This window comes from Anolis sagrei, chromosome 3, assembly GCF_037176765.1.
Source record: "Anolis sagrei isolate rAnoSag1 chromosome 3, rAnoSag1.mat, whole genome shotgun sequence".
NCBI lineage: Eukaryota > Metazoa > Chordata > Lepidosauria > Squamata > Dactyloidae > Anolis > Anolis sagrei.
The window spans coordinates 127,800,736-127,817,692 of record NC_090023.1 but is presented as its reverse complement, the minus strand read 5'-3'; the positions used below and the strand labels follow the sequence as shown (position 1 = coordinate 127,817,692).

The 16,957-nt window shown below is 38.4% G+C and overlaps 1 protein-coding gene across 13 annotated transcripts in view; it reads right to left on the bottom strand.

The window, feature by feature from the left end:
- Positions 1-16,957, bottom strand: part of MYCBP2 (MYC binding protein 2) — a 169,913-nt gene that overhangs the window by 124,557 nt on the left and 28,399 nt on the right. For all 13 annotated transcript variants that reach the window (XM_067466879.1, XM_067466881.1, XM_067466884.1 and 10 more), the window contains exons 2-8: positions 16,561-16,636; positions 6,085-6,300; positions 5,810-5,963; positions 4,852-5,048; positions 2,466-2,708; positions 1,918-1,989; positions 550-646 (exon numbers count right to left, since the gene is read on the bottom strand). In XM_067466879.1, the coding sequence (XP_067322980.1) occupies positions 550-646; positions 1,918-1,989; positions 2,466-2,708; positions 4,852-5,048; positions 5,810-5,963; positions 6,085-6,300; positions 16,561-16,636 (1,055 nt within the window). The remainder of the gene's footprint in view (positions 1-549; positions 647-1,917; positions 1,990-2,465; positions 2,709-4,851; positions 5,049-5,809; positions 5,964-6,084; positions 6,301-16,560; positions 16,637-16,957) is intronic.

Here is a 16,957-nt window from a genome sequence, read left to right as displayed (position 1 = left end):
TGGATCTGGGGTTGAATTAAATATCTTTGATCTTCCTAGGCTCTGAAAAACAACATTTTCAAAACAAATATGACAGACCCCATTCTGTCATGTAGAAACTGCTGCTGTTACCCTCTGAGTTGGTTGATGTATTTCCAGGTGTTGGCATTCTGTGAGCTGACTGCAAAGCTGTCACCAGGTTTTACAAAACACTATAGTTTACTTATGCCAATCAGAATATGGCATTTTATTCACTTTTATACATTGCACAAAAAAATAAATAGAAGACACAATTATGTACAGAACGCTGATAGATTGGACTTGAAATCTCTTGCCTTTTTCACTGGCGAAAGGCAGTAAAAACATATAATCAAATGAATTATCTGTGCTCTAATTTAACTTAAACCAGTCATAAATCAGACCAACTTAAATTAGTGATCCTCTGGCTGTGTAATTTCCGATATTGTTCGAAGAAAATTTTACCATATAATTTTCTTCTGTCTTCCAAATCAGAAACTTTTTAATAATCAATCTTGATGGATCCCTAACGATCAACCTACTTTTCCATACCTGGTAATGTTACTGTGCCATCTTGCTCCAGAGATTCAGGATTTATTCGTATAGCTGTCATGCTATGGTTGTTCACATCTCTGTATAACAAATAACCCTGTCAAAATACCAGAGAACAACTGTGAAATTTTCAAAACCACATTCACATTTACAAAACCCAATTTCTCTTGGGCCTTTTCTTTTAAACCTCTACAAAAATGTGAGAACACGGGTACATGTTTAATTACATGTGCACATACTGACTACTTTAAAGTAATTCTAATACAATCATAATCACAAAAAGCTTGATGCATCATCAGACTCAAACGACACCATAATCCTCACCTAATCTATAATAACAAGATGATATCATTATAGGAGCAGTTTACTGCCATGCGAAGCATTATGAAGGCAAATATACTTCAAGGCTAGGAATGATTTTCAGTTTATTTATACTTCAGACTTAGACTGACTTATTCTCAGTAGGTAATAGTCATCAGCAATGTTTAGGAAAAATATGCACACAACAGCAGAGAAGAATTCAATGATACAGAGTAAACCACACAAGTGTTAAGAGTGAAGCATTTATCCTATAAAACTGTCATCCCATTCTTCACCCAAGATCAGATTTCTGCCTCTTGAGGATGCAATAAAGACAGAAAGGTCCAGGAAAATGAAATTATAAATGAAGTCATATCAAACTAAACTGCCAATAAATATTGCTTCCCACAGCAACTCTTTATGCAACAGGCTTGGCACATATTTGCCTACCATATAAATATTCATTTTGCCAACAGGAACACCAAAAAACAAACAACAATGTACTGAAAGAAAATCTGCCGAAAAGCAGATCACTTTAGAAATCAGGATGACAAACTATTGATTTAAAAGTGATCATATCATGGAAGTGCTGAAAACAATGATAGTGATTTTTTTGACAGCGGTGAAAGATAAATATTCCTTGTTCATTAAAAAAAAACCCAACTCTATACCAAATTAATACAAGACACCACCATGTATGTTTTTTAAATGTGTATTTTAGAACTGAGGCTTCCAAACTAAAGAAGATACTGCTTCCCTTCCATTTACTCTAATAGGTTTCAGCACATGCAACTGTGACTAGCAGACAACACTAGCTGATCTTTTCCATGGCAGCTCCTCAGTTCTCTGAACACATAGGGTTCGGAGACACTCTTCGGTGAGGTTAACTGTGGCACGCATGAAGCTACTGAGGCAATTGTGAGTGGGGGAGATCCCTGAAAATGAGATGGAAACACTTTTCATGTACAGAATACAGAACTATTGTTTTATCTTCTAAGCCATACGTTAGCCTATATACATATTTAATTTCATATGAAATATGGTGTAGCTTTAAATTATTTTGCCTACCTGAGCATAACCCAACCAAGATTTCTTCTCTTTCCTGTTTCTGATGCGAGATGTAGAATTATATATATGACCCTGTAACAGAATTGTCATACAATTTTGTAAAAGAAAAGTTTATAAACAAATGATACAAGAAAAACAATTTAGATGAATAAAACTAGTTTTCTCTTTTTCCGTGTCAGGAGCGACTTGAGAACCTGCAAGTCGCTTCTGGTGAGAGAGAATTGGTCCTCTGCAAGGATGTTGCCCAGGGGATGCCCAGATGTTTTGACTTTTTCCAGCCTTGTGGGGGGCTTCTCTCATGTCCCCACATGAGGAGCTGGAGCTGACAGAGGGAGCTCATCCACGTTCTCCCCCAATTCAAATCTCCGACCTGTGAGTCTTCAGTCCTGCTGGCACAAGGGTTTAACCCACTGTGCCACTGGGGCTTCATAAAGTTCCATAAAACTAGTTAGTAGCCTTTGAATAATTAAATTTCCAACATAAGAAAGCATCATTGTTCACTTTGAAATTTTGCAGAAACATCAACAAATAGTTCAAAAATGCATTACCCTGACGGTTCCACTGTACCCAGAGCCTATTTTGTATAGTCCATCTTTGCATAATAAATACAAGAAGTAACCATCACTCTGAAGGAGACACTGGTCATCTTCATCCACAGAAACTTCTTTCAATGACCACTTGTGCATTAGGGCAGCTTTCTTAATTCCATTGCTAAACCAATCTTGGATTTGTATTTTGCCCACCAAAACCGCTTGTACACTCCTCTGGAGGGAATTTAAGATAGTTGGAACCTAAATACAAAAAAAATACACATTAGGAACTTTAAAGCAGCAATACTAAAATGAGGAAAAGAACAGACAAATAACCTAAACGTTACTAACTTTGATTTCCGATCAGCAATATATTACCTTCATACATTATGACATTATTGCAACCATATTTTGCACTTTATAAGAAAGAGAAATTACTGTTAAATGTATCTTCATCATGCTCCCTTTCATAAAATTATTTACAAGTTTTATACTCTTGTTTTATTTTTACATCATTTTTCTTCCAATAATGGGACTCAAAGAGGATAACAACCTATTTAAAATGAGCCAAGATTCCTTGAGGGGCCGGATAAATGCCCTCAGGGGGCCGGATCTGGCCCCCGGGCTGTAGTTTGAGGACCCCTGATTTATACCTTTCCTTTTGTTGACATATAAAAAGGCATGACTGTATACATTTAAAACTCTTAGTCAAAAAATAAATCCCAAAAAAACTGGATCAACTTATACACAGGTCAATGCAAATACTGTCTCTTATCTCTTAGCAAAAAAAGAACAATTTCTTAGTACAACAGCAAAAAGCTAGAGCTTAGTATGTCCCAGGAGAACTTAACAGATACACTAATCCCTGTGATCCGGCCCCCACTCATGCTGTGCAAAGTGAGTGTGTGTGTGTGGGGGGGGTGTGTGTGTTTTGGCTCCTTCCCACAAGAGAGACCACAAGAGTTGGGCTCGGACAGAAGAGCTGGGCCAAGAGGAGATTGGGCGGGGCCAAGGCTATTTAGCCAGTCTCTGTCCACATGCTCCTTCATTCAGATCCAACCATCCCACCTCTAAAACAGTATAAGTTTTCTGGTTGCCAAGAGGCTGGGCAAGATTTTATTTCCCCTACCCTACACTCTGTATGGGACTTTCGATTATTGGCAGGTAAAGGGGCAGAAAGTTTAGTCATGGGGAAGGATCTGAAAAGCCTCCCTGAAGAAATGTGAAGCTCAGAGGATGGGAAAGCTCTGGGGTTGGCTTCAGATTGTAGCTCCTGGGAGGATTTGTGAAACCTGGGAGTTGGATCCTCCAGCCACTCTTCCCATGCATAGCAGGCTGGGAATGACCCACATGTTCAGTTTATCACTGAAGCTAATCTGTCATTGCCTATGTTAAGCAAGAGAGGAGGTCAGAAAAAGACCTTTGTTCCTGATGGTGTCATGCTAGTTCTCTCCTCTTTTACAAGTTTTTCCTGAAATTTCTGAATAGGTTCAAATTTAAATAAAGTGGTGCCTATTTTTATACAAGCCATGAATGCAGTCTCTTTATTTTGGGGTATACCACAGTACTGCTTCTGGTCTTTTTGAATATCTGGGTGAAAGAATTATGGAGGCAGCCAGGCGCTTTGGATAAAAGTATCCTCCTTTTATCCAAAGGTCATATAAAAATCTGCAATTTTTCCCCACAAACTGCCCTTGACATATACATGGGGTCAACTTATACATGAGTATGTATGGCATACGCAAGCATAAGATGGGCCTGTAGTATGCATATCCCCCTTAAAATATTTCCCCTTTAGCTTTCACCACTTTTTATGTTTCACTTAGAATCTAAAAAAAAATTAGTTGATGTCTGAAATAATGATCCCAAACAAGGAAGCAACTATTAATAAGTCTGAATTTGTTGTGGCTAGGATTCAAAATTCTGCTTTAAGAATACCCAAAGGATTTTTTTTTCTTTTCTACTTTGTCCTAGTTCACAATTTTTTCTCAGCTTCAAAAGATTGACGTCAAAATTCCCTAGGTCATTTGGAACCAGTCACATCTTTCTTTGGATTCAGGCCACTACATTTCAGCTTAGGATATCTAACTCGAGGCATACAATTTCTCAAGAAATTACTGAGGCACTTCTCTTTGGACATTTCAGAATAAGATGAGCTATATCTGTCAATTTAGTGACATATGTCAAAATCATGAAAACTATATGCTATACTTAAGTAAATTACACTGTACCAAATATACTATGTGTAAACGTCTGTCTCAAATTGTCAACATGGTGTTCATCACTCTATTGTATGTCTCTGGTTTGGAAAATTCCAAAAGACTTGTTGAGATTAAGGCAAGATACAGATCTGTACATTTAGGCAACACTATAATGTAAAGGTAGTGTTCTTTTGATAAAACACCTGGATAGTCTGACAAGCATGGCTCCCGTTGTTGGTAAGGATAGCAGAGATTGCCTGAAGTGTCCTTCCTGTTTCTCCCCATGCAGCTACAAGACTGAAGAGACAAGCGCAGGAAAGTGCTGTCAAAGATTGACCAGTACTGTCATTCATCCCAGTACTTCGAACAGTTATTTCTAGAAGAAGCTGGAACAGAGACTCTAAAGATAAAACAAAATGTTACTTACACAAAGTAGGGGCTGTCAGAACACACAAAAATAAAACAAAATCAACGCATGCCTGAGTATCCAGACTGCAGATTTGTTGGTGATGAGACTGTGGGTCAAGTGATGCTGGCAACAATGCTATCATTGTCCTGGAAGCTTCAGTCTAAAATTTACTCTCAACTTTTCAAGTTTTTCAAGGCAACAAATAGCATCCATAATATATTACAAAGAACCCATAATTTCAAACATAGCGTTGCAGACCATTTAAAGCCAATTTGAATACCATTGTTTTCAAGTCTTAAGAGATCATTTTTACATTTAACAATACAGACACATTTAATCATAAAGATGCATTGAGTCAGAAGAAAGCATGTTAATTTTATGCATTTCATACAATACAATGTGTATGCTAAGCTACTATTCTGACAGCTTTTGTCTTTAGGAAAAAAAGGGTTTAGGGATCTTAAAAGTAAAGACACTACTCTAAACAAATGAATTTCCTGCAAATAGGGCTAAAATTGTGTTGTGATCTCCTTGTTTTAGTTTATATTACCTTTGCTTGCTCCCTTTCCTCTTTAGTTTCAACTCTTGTTAACTGTTTTTATCTGTTTGTATCAATTCAAAGAATAGTCAAAACATATTTAATTTCCCAAATAAACGCAGTTAGACACCAAATATTCTTCTCAGGATCTGTGATATATATTATCGACATTTGTTATTTTTAAAAATCAGAATTAAATTGCAAGAAACCTTACCTAGAACTTCAGGGGGTTCTGACTGGAGACCTTCCGGTTGCTGGCCTTGAAGCACGTTAAGCAGGGCCTGCAGACTTCTCAAACAAAGAGAGGGGTGAGAAAATCTTGTCTCTTTGATAAGTTCGAACACCTCACACAGTCCAACTTCAATGATCTAAAATACAGAATAATAACTCCCATTAGAGAAATGATGTCTTGAGTTAAGTGCTGCAGACAATTTCAAAGAGTAGGAGTTGAGCTTGGCAACTCAACTCAAACTGCTAGAATCTGTTTACCTTCGGAAGCTTGATAGGTGGTTCTTTAGCCTCCTCTTCTTCATCACTATCAGAGTCACCACTCTGCACTGTATTTTTTGAAGCCAAAGCTACTGAAGATTCCTTTTTTTGCCATTCCAGAACGCAATGCCGCACATTGCAATAGACGTTGAAAGCTGAAGGGTTGCTGTGAAGTTTGATGTCTGGTATGGTTACCATGCTATCCAGGTTTTCACTCTGATAAGAAAACAGTTTCAGTCAGTAAAAGCTTTATGTTTTATTAGAGACACTTTCATCAAAATAATATCCATCTTACAAGCTCTCGCACTGCTTAAAGAACAGGTAAGTTATTCTTTTAACTCAAAGGAAACTGTGAAAGGAGAAAGATAAAATTTAAAACCAACAATAACAATGGCTGATGTACAACAGTTACAGATGTAAATGGGATTATTTTTTTAAATAGATCAAGTACTGCTGCAATATCTGCTTTTGTTAGAAACTTGGGCAAGCAACAAATGAAAGAACTCTTATTATTTATCGTTTCTGAAGGAATCACAAATTAACTGAAGCAAGGAAATCTGGCTGTAAGACAGTACTAATTTACTCATTACACACATTTCACAGTCAATTTTGCTGGAGGTGTGACACAAAGAAAATATGTGCAAAAGAGCAGCAGCAGCAGCTTTTAAATTAATGGCAGAAAGGAAGTCCACTTGTACTAGAACCCACTATACCCACTTCCCTGTCCCCACCACTGCTGCTTGCTATGGGATATTTGAATGTAAAGGTGCCTTCCCTTCATCACATTTTACTTGGCTTTTGCATATGCTGCAACTACAGTGGGGTTATATTAGTGCTCTCTGAAAGTAGATTCATAAAAGAGGAAATACAGATGTACATATTAAGCATCCTGAGTCATGTGTCAAAGAACACAAACTGGAAGTGACACACACCTCCAGTTTGCCTAACACGTGCCTGAGTGGGTACCTTCTGTGATTCATACATTTACTGCGAAAATATTGAGCTAGAGTAACACAGTAGCAAAGCAAATGCTACTGCTCAGGGCATCCCTCATTTGCACCCCATGTCTGCCATAAACCTTCTAGTCAGGCTTAGCAAAGTCATCACTTAAGAACTGTACTGACCATACAAGATTACTGAAAGAATGGAAACAAGATCATGTATGTGAAGCATTCTGAACGTTTTACTATATGGTATCACTATTGTCATTCTTTTAAAGACCTTCATCAGAATATTATAGGCTATACCATATATGCATAAGTTGGAAAGAAGACAGTCAAGCAGCTTTCTCTGCTATATCCTGGCAATTATTATGGAAAAGAAGGAATAAAATAATGTTATTCCTTTCTTCATGTGCTTTGTGCACAAATCACATCAAAACATAATGAAAGGACTTTAATTTAAAATGTTCATGTTTGCGTGCCTCTCAGTTTCTTTGCTATCTAAGAGATACTGCACTGGAAAAGAGCATGTAGATAGTATGAAGACAACCTAAATAAGTAATAATCAAGAGCACTTTATGCAGTAAAATCTACAGTGCTTTGCAGAAATATTAACAGACACATACACTCATTTTGAGTTATCCATATTGTGTTGTGTTACAACCTGGAGTTGAAATTGATTTAACTGAATTAGTTACAACTTGAACTACACAAGATACCACTATAAACAAGCAAAACAGCTTTATTTTGGGCACCAAAACTACATAAACAATAACAAACTGGAATTTGTTGGTTACCTAAGTTTTTATCCTCTACTGTTGCTTGCCTAAATAAGCTCTGGCACTACCCATTATCTCCAAGAAAGAGTTGAACAGAGTCCCCTGTGTGCAGTTCCTGAGCCACATAATCACTAATTAAGTATCTGAAGAGCACAGATAAACAAACAACATTATGGAGACCAAACAGTACAAATTCAAAATAAGATGTGCAGAAACACCAAACAGGACCGAGTTATTTAAAAAATCCCAAAACTCTGAATATCTCTCCGAAGCACTTTTAAATCCATTCTTTAAAAATGGAAATAACATGGATCAGCTGCAATCAGCTCCAAAATTCAATGACTGGCTAAGGAGGACATTCCCCTGAGAATCAACCAAATGGTAAATGTTAATGCTGGACCCCTGGAGTGAGATATGTAACTGAAATGGGAAAAATAGTCCATTGGACAACTGTCATCTGGACACTCCACAAAACTGAGCATTATGAAAGAGAAGCAAGAACAAAGCCACTGGTAAGAAGAAGAAGAAAAAACAAAGCACACTTGGAGTTTGTAAAAAGTGGCAGTTGCAGCTAAACTGTAGTGAATCAGGGAACATGAAAAGCACTGCAGACTACTTCAAGCAGAGAAGTCAGCCATAGCAGAGCACCTGATGACCCAAACTGGATATAGCATATTATTTGAGAACACAGAAATTCTACCATGTCAGACTACAGAGAGAAGCCAATGAAATCCACAAGCATGTGGACAATTTCAACAGAAACCATGAAAATGAACAAAATCTGACTACCAGTATTTTAAAGAACTCTAAAATCATAACAGTAAATAAAGAACACCACTCAAAAACACGGGAATTCCAGACAAGAACCAATCAGGGCCAACTAATCATTTCCCAACAAAGGATTCCTCCAGGCACTAAAAAGCCAGATCTTGAAAACCGTTAGGCCATTAAATTCTAATCAAGGTGACCAATTGCTGCATTCACACCTACCTCAAACAGACAAGAGTTATTTCTCCCACCCTGCACATTCCAGATATACAAACCCCATATTCCTAGTTTCCAACAGACCTCACAACCTCTGAAGAAGCCTGCCATAGATGCAGGCAAAATGTCAGGAGAGAATGCTTCTGGAACATGGCCATACAGCCCGGAAAACATACAACCCAATGTAGTGAAAATTTCTCTGGCCTGATGAGACGAAATATGGCGGTATGTGCATTGTGCTGTGCTTTTCCTCAGGTGGACAGGGGAAGTTGTCCCAAATGAGAGCAATTCTAGAAGAAACATTGTTTCAATTTGTAACACACATAGAACTGGGACAGAAGTTCATGTGCTAGCATGACAGTGATGAAACACAAAGCCAAAGTAATACAAAATTATATTATGTTTTCCGAACAAATGTCATTTTTAAAAGGTGATGTGTGTATATCTATCTATAGAGGCGGAGGTGGGTTAAGAGTAAGTACAGGTGGACTTGTTTTGTGGTTTAGTTTTTATTACGGGGTGTGAGGTTTAGGACCTTATCACATTAGCATTTCAACCATGATGCATCCTGGGGGTTTTTAATAATTAACTGCATACTGTACTCAGACGGGATACATACTGACCCCATCATCTTATGTTTAGAAAATACTTTGCTTTGACTCATCACATCACAGAAGTCTGGTTCCTCCAAATCCATTCAAAAGAATCCCTATGTCACTCCATGACCTTAAGAAAATATACTAAGATTGTGCAGTGACACAGTTGCGCAAATTGCAGGAATGACACAGATTATTTTTTATCAACTCTATCGGCAAATATTTCCACTGTCATCACAACTTGGATGTGACAAATATCATTCACAGCTTTATAGCTGTATTCCAAGTCGACTTTAAAACAAGCTTTGTGACTAATAATTCTATGTAAGTTTAGTTGATATAAACATATAAGAAACAGTAAATTGCGCCAGTGCTACAATATCTGTACTGAGTACCCATTTCTTCCATGTGCAATTGAAACCACTTGTAGTCTACAATTTTCTTAAATAGTTCAGACTTTAAAGAACATCTCCTGTCATGTTCCATTATTAATTTCTGAAGATCAGTTAAATGAGTTCTTGAAACTACTGATCTGTTTGAAATTCTGTTCTGTGAGGGTGTGAACAGAGAAATCCTTGGTGGCTGTCCTGAATGTTAAACTTCTTTCCCTTTAATAATTTGCTGAATACTGAACCTGCACATTTTTCAACTGGATTGCAAATCCTTTAATGTTGTGACCAACTGGATCCAGAGAATAAATCAAAGCATTTATGAGTTCCCATCATAATTTCCCACAAAAGCAGCTACATGTGCAATCATATCCAATACTTCAACAACCGATATACACTGGGCTCTCAATGTGTACTAGGTTTTGGGTTCTGGATTCCACATGAATACCAAAATCCATGGATATTCAAGTCTCATTTTATACAACACCATAGTAAAATGATACCCCTTATATAAAATGCGAACAGAGAGTGCCACAGAGAGCCTGAGAATCTGTGAAATGGTGGGAGGCTACAGCAGAGTATGCTTATACATCTGAATAGTGTTAAAATCAAAGTTGGCTTTTCGGACCCCCCCCCCCCCCCCGAATATTTTTGAGCAATGGTTGCAGAACCTATGAGTATACAGAACCAAATGTAATTCAACATATATCATAATTCTCAAGTCTTCTGGGAATATGGATACATTCCTTTTAACTAGACAAATAAATGCCATATACATCCGACTTACATCCTACTCATAGTTAAGAATGGGGGTGAGACAACAGGAAGTGAGGGAAATCTACTCCTGTAAGAGTTATCATGGGGAAAAGTTGTCTCCATTGAAACTTTATTACCAATCCTTGTTTCCACAACTAGACTTTTTTTTCAAAATCCAATTATCACTGGGCCAGAAAGTGAGATGAAATATTCTGAACAGGGGTACAGAGAGGAAAACAAACTCCAGAGGGGTGTTAACACTTCTCTGTGCTATCCAAAACTTTATATGGTACTGTTCCATTATCAGGGCAGAGACCACTAGGGAGTGTAGAGAGTGTAGGAAAGTCCATTTTATGGGGGAGTTGAAAGAGGAAAACAATTTCCCCCATTTTTGTTGGTTATGCCCCCTCCTCCATCCCCATATCATAAAGGAGCGTTGTTCCTATGACAGAAATATGAGGGGGGGGGGGGATAACATGAAAACAGGAGGAAATGGTTTCCATCCTTCAACTCACCCTCCATCCCCATGAAATGGACTATCCTTCTCTATCTAGTGCCCCCTAGTACCCTCTGCTCAGATAATGTAATAGTACCCTTTATATAATATCTATCTATTTATCTTTTTTATTATTTGGTTGGACTTACACTTTAAAAATGTAGCTGTTCTGACCTACATACAAATTCAACTTAAGAACAAGCCTATAGAACCTTTTGTCTGTAATGTGGGGAACACCTTTATACTGTATTTCATCAAATCAAAGGTTCACCTTTTCCCATTTAAAAGCATCCAAAAATGGGATGCAACTTCAATTTGATGGCCCCTTAGATTAATCATTTTTTAAAAAAATTCTGATAATGGAGGAGGAGGAGGAAGGACCTCAGCCTCAACAGCTTGACTCCCCAACAGGTCCATAGATGTGGAAAGGTAGACTCATGCAAACAAGATGACTTCCATGTTTCTTCACATTCTCTTCCTAACCCCACAGGAATGATTCCATTACAAAGCTACACTGAAACAAAAGCAAGATATTGTGCATGCAGAGGAAATTCTAAAAAATGTTCTAAGATTTTTCCTAAAAACTGAAGCTTCAAAAATGGGACTGCACCTTATATTTGATGCACATTATATCCAGTGAAATATGGTAATTACATATTAGATATAGTCAGTTACTTTTATATTTATACTTTAAATAAGCATAGGTTTTTAATAGGGTACCATACCTGTGATCTAATTGCAACCTATTACCCAATGTAAGCAGAACTGAATTCTGCAAACCTACAGCTATTCAGGCATACTAAGGAGTACTTTTGGTGACATGCATCAGACGTTTCTTTATTTTATGGATCCTATAGTCTGTATCTGTAATGCAGTGTGTGTTCCTTAGAAACCAAAGAAGAAAACCAGAAGCATTGTTGGCAAAAAAAAGGCAAGAGCAGTTGTCCAAAAAAATCTGTCTCTTCTTTCCCTAGGTTATTTCAAACCACAAACTTAATGGACTATTAAAAACAGGAGTATTTCAGCTTTAATTATCCGTCTAGCTCAGGCTCCCAAACTGCTATCCTAAGGATGTGTGAAACATAACTCTTCCTAAATAGCATGACTAACACACAATTTAAAAGATATACAAGCAAGGACTCTTATATCACCAATACTATTTCAGAGATTAAACTTGAAAGATATACTTTTATTCCCTCATTGTTTTCAAGTGACCAAAGTACCAACTTATGTACAGTGTCCTACCCCTAAGTATCCAATCAGAGTTATTTGAGTATAATTAAAAGTTCTATATTTCTATCTCTCTTAACTAATGTTTCTTGTCTCATAATTAAATTATTTACTAAGCCAAAACATACTGGAGCTCTCCTATGTCTGAATACCTAAAAGAATTGAATATTTATTGCTTAGCTAGTATATTCCCACATACAGGCAGTCCCCAAGTTACAAACCTCCAACTTACATACAACTCCTGGTTACAAACAAGGACGAAACAACAGGGAGAGTGAGGAAATCTAACCCTAAAAAGAAATTCACTCCTCTAAGAGTTATCATGGGAAAAAGGTGTCTCTACTGAAGCTTTATCACCAATCCTTGTTTCCACAACAAGCCAAAATTTTCAAAATCCAATTACCACAGGGACAGAAAGTAAGGTGGGGCAGGATTCCCAATCTCAGCTGTAGAAGTGATCAACAGGTGCAGAACAAGCCACGCATGTGAGCCATAAGACCACAAAGAATTTTCATCTTCAAGGATTGGGTCAGGGAGCATTAGGAACATATAAGAGACCTGCTTTGCCTAATAGGATTTGACCAATATACCAAAAGTTACAACATGAAAGGAATGGCCCATACAACAGAAATACAAGATGATACGAAATTAAAAGACAAGCCACAAATAATGCATCTCTTATCAAGTCGTCCTTACATTCTATAACAATACAGTATTATATAAACTGAAGTAGGAAAATGTTTGAAAGAAACATTTGTGAACCTCAAATTGCAACAGGAAAACAGTACACAATGGGCTTACAGAAAGACAGGATAAAGAAGAAATAACAAAGCTTATTCAAATGAATTCAAATATTGATAGGAGAGGTGAAAAATCTAAAGATTTGCAGAAACTTAGTAGAGTAAGGAAAGAAGGGGAATTGTTATCACTGCTGTGGAAATTATTAAAGCCTTTTTAAACACCTGGACAGAAATATGACAGTGACAGTGCGTTGATCCCGAGACAACTATGGTGCTTCCCCTTCTCCATGGAACAGTCCTGGATTTGCTTACGAGCCTTATCAAATTCCATAATTTTGGCCCCAAACCTGCCCTGGACTTCTACATGAAGTTGACATACACAAGTACAGATGGTCCCCAAGTAATAAACATCCGACTTAAAATACAACTCCTAGTTAAGAACAGGGGTGAGACAAGAGGAATGAGAGGAATCTACCACCTGGAAGGGAAATTCACTCCTGAAAGTTATCATGGGGAAAAGGTGTCTACACTGAAGCTTTACCACCAATCCTTGTGGTGGCGCAACTGATATTGTTATATTTTATGGGAGTTGTTTTATACTTTTGTATCATTTTTACCTGTTGTATGTTATATGTGCACCCTGAAGTGCCTTGCAAGCCATCATGAATCCCTTCAGTTTATTTATTTTTATTTCTTTCCACAACAAGCCAAATTTTTCAAAATCCAATTATTACAGGGAAAGGGAAGTGAAATCTTCTAAACAGGGGCACAGAAAGTAAAACAAACATCACATGAAAGTTAACCTTCCCTATGCTATCCAAAGCGTTTGTGCGCGCTCTCTCTCTCTCTATATATATATATATAGTAGCTTGTGGACCCGGCGCTGCCCGGGTTATTAGAGAAAGTGAGTAATGGCGGTTCTGTATGCCAAGTTTGGTCTTTATTGTTCATTGGATAATGGCTGCATTGTTTTCAGGAAGTGAGTGAAGGTACTTGAAGTCTCATCATCCATGGTCCACCCTTCTCCAAACAGCAGCAGGATATAGAGTGGGTCATGGAGGCTCTGTGTGCCATGTTTGGTCTTTATCAGTCATTGGATGAGGGTGGCAGTGGTTTCCGTTAGTGAGTGAAGGTACTGCAAGTCCCATCATCCAAAGTCCATCCTCCTTCAAACTGCAACAGGATGTAGAGTGGGTCATGGGGGCTCTGTGTGCCAAGTTTGGTCTTGATTGGTCATTAGATGAGGGCTGCAGCAATCTTGGGAAGGAAGTGAAGGTACTTGAAATCCCATCATCCATGGTCTGTCCTCCTCCAAACTGCACGAGGATGTAGAGTGGGTCATTGGGGCTCCGTGTTCCAAGTTTGGTCCTGATTAGTCATTGGCAAGGGTCTCAGTGGTCTCAGAAAGTGAGTGAAGTTACTGCAAGTCCCATCATCCATCTCCAATTTTTTCCAAATGACACCAGGACGTAAAGTGGGTCATGAGAGGTCTATGTACCAAGTTTGGTCTTGATCAGTCATTGGATGAGGTTCGCAGAGGTCTCAGAATGTGAGTGAAGGTACTGGAAGTCCCATCATCCATGGCCAACCCTCCTACAAAACTGCAGCAGGATGTAGAGCAGGTCATGGGGGCTTGTGTGCCAAGTTTGGTCTTGATTGGACATTAGATTAGTTTTGCAGCAGTCTTGGGGAATGGAGGTACTTGAAGTCCCATCACCCATGGTCTATCCTCTCGAAAGTGCACCAGGATGTAGAGTGGGTCATGGGGAGTCTGTGTGCCAAGTTTGGTCTTGATCAGTCATTGGCGAGGGTCTCAGTGGTCTCAGGAAGTGAGTGAAGTGACTGCAAGTGCAATCATCCATTGCCAAATTCTTCCAAACCGCACCAGGAAGTAGAGTGGGTCATGCGGGCTCTCTGTGTGAATTGTGGTCCTGATCTATCATTGTTGGCAGTTGTAGTGGTCTTAGGAAGGGAGTGCAGGTATTGCAAATCCCATCGTCCATGGTGCATCCTCCTCCAAACTGCATCAGGATGTAGAGTCCTCATGGAGACTCAGTGTGCCAAGTTTGGTCTTTATCGGTAATTGGATGAGGGTTGCAGTGGTCTCAAAAATTGAGCAAAAGTACTGCAAGTCCCATAATCCATGGTCCATCCCCGGCCAAACCACACCAGGACATAAAGTGGGTCTTGAGAGGTCTATGTGCCAAATTTGGTCCTGATCAGTCATTGGATGAGGTTAACAGCGGTCTCAGAATGTGAGTGATGGTACTGCAAGTCCCATCATTCATGGTTCATCCTCCTCCAAACTGCAGTAGGATGTCGAGTGGGTCATGGGGGCTCTGTGTGCCAAGTTTGGTCTGTATTGGTAATTTTCTGACCCAGCCCCTGGCCTTTTCCTTTCCTCTCTTTGTCATCTCGGAATCTTGGAATTGAGGCTGGCCAATCAGAGACCATACGCAAATCTCATGTCTCCGTTTCTGTCATGAACCCTTTTCTCCACCAGGGGCTCCTGTAAAGCTGGCCAATCAGAGACCATATGCAAATAGCACCACAGCGGCAGCCTATCAGAATCTTGGAACTTTCAGGCTGGCCAATCAGAATGCTGGCACATACACCGCCACACCGCCACACTTTTGTCCTCCGCATACAAACTTTGACTTTTATTATATACATAGATAGATAGATAGATAGATAGATAGATAGATAGATAGATAGAAGGCTGGACAAGTTCCAACTTAAATACAAATTGAACTTAAGTAAAAGCCTATAGAACCTATCTAGCCTGTAGCTTGGGGACTGTACACACACACACACACACACACACATCATAAATATTTATTTTGCTCCCAAAAGCTAGGGTTGAGCGAATGCAGCCTTCCAGATGTGTTTGGAACACAACGCTCAAAGTCCTACACCATTAGTTATGTTGACTAGGACGCAGACAACCAACACTTGGAGGGTCAAAAATGGATATGTAACTTAAATGCTTCTGTGCAGATTCAGAATACAAGATGTGCATAATTTCTTTCTTATTAATGCCTTAAGTATCACATGGGATGCAACCCTAATGTATGTTTAGCTGCACATGGGAGCAAAATACATGTTGTGTATGCCACAACAGATACACACATCTTTATTCATTTATTTCTTGTTTTAGAGGTCTTGTTTTAGGGGTCTAAAATGAAAAGAGGGTGTTTATCTAGCTATTATAAACTTGCTACGGTATGTAAACTTTCACTGCAATATTTTTAGCAACTGTGTACATATTAAAACAACTTCCAATCAATAGAGAGATTTAAGAGTGAAATAAAAATCCAAATAAAACAATAACCCTGAATTTAGTAAAATGAAAGAAAGCAAAATAACTGAGAACTAGGAACTACATATACAGTAGTGCTACGGACTACTCAGATTACTCCACAGTGAATGGAACTTTTTAGATTTCTGCAATCAATAATTATTAAAATAATATCATTTCCCTCTTTCTTGAAATTATGCTACAGTTTTCAATTCTCTATTCCAGGCTGAAATACAGTATGAAAACAATAGAGAAGAACAGTTTTACCTTGTTCCGGGTTTTTATTTTCAATTTACTTTTTTGTTTTCTTTTTAGCTTCTTCTTGCTCAAAAGTTTTTTACACCTAGGTAAAAAGAAACAAAATAAGTATTATGTCAGGCCAGAAAACAACAATAACAACAACAGCAACAACAACACACAGGGTTGATTATGCTTAGCAATCTTTAGACTGGGATTAGAAAAGTGCATCCTGTAGGTTGCCCTTAGGACCCAGAAGTATGGCCTGCAGGACACCCACCCCAGAAACCCTTCAAAGCCCCTAATCCCCCTCAATTTAAAAATGGACTGATTTGGGGGTGATTTGTTTGACCTCAAACCACTCCAAATCTTTCAAAATCACGTAAAAAGGCAACAGATGGCTCCATTAACTCCTCCACCACCCCAA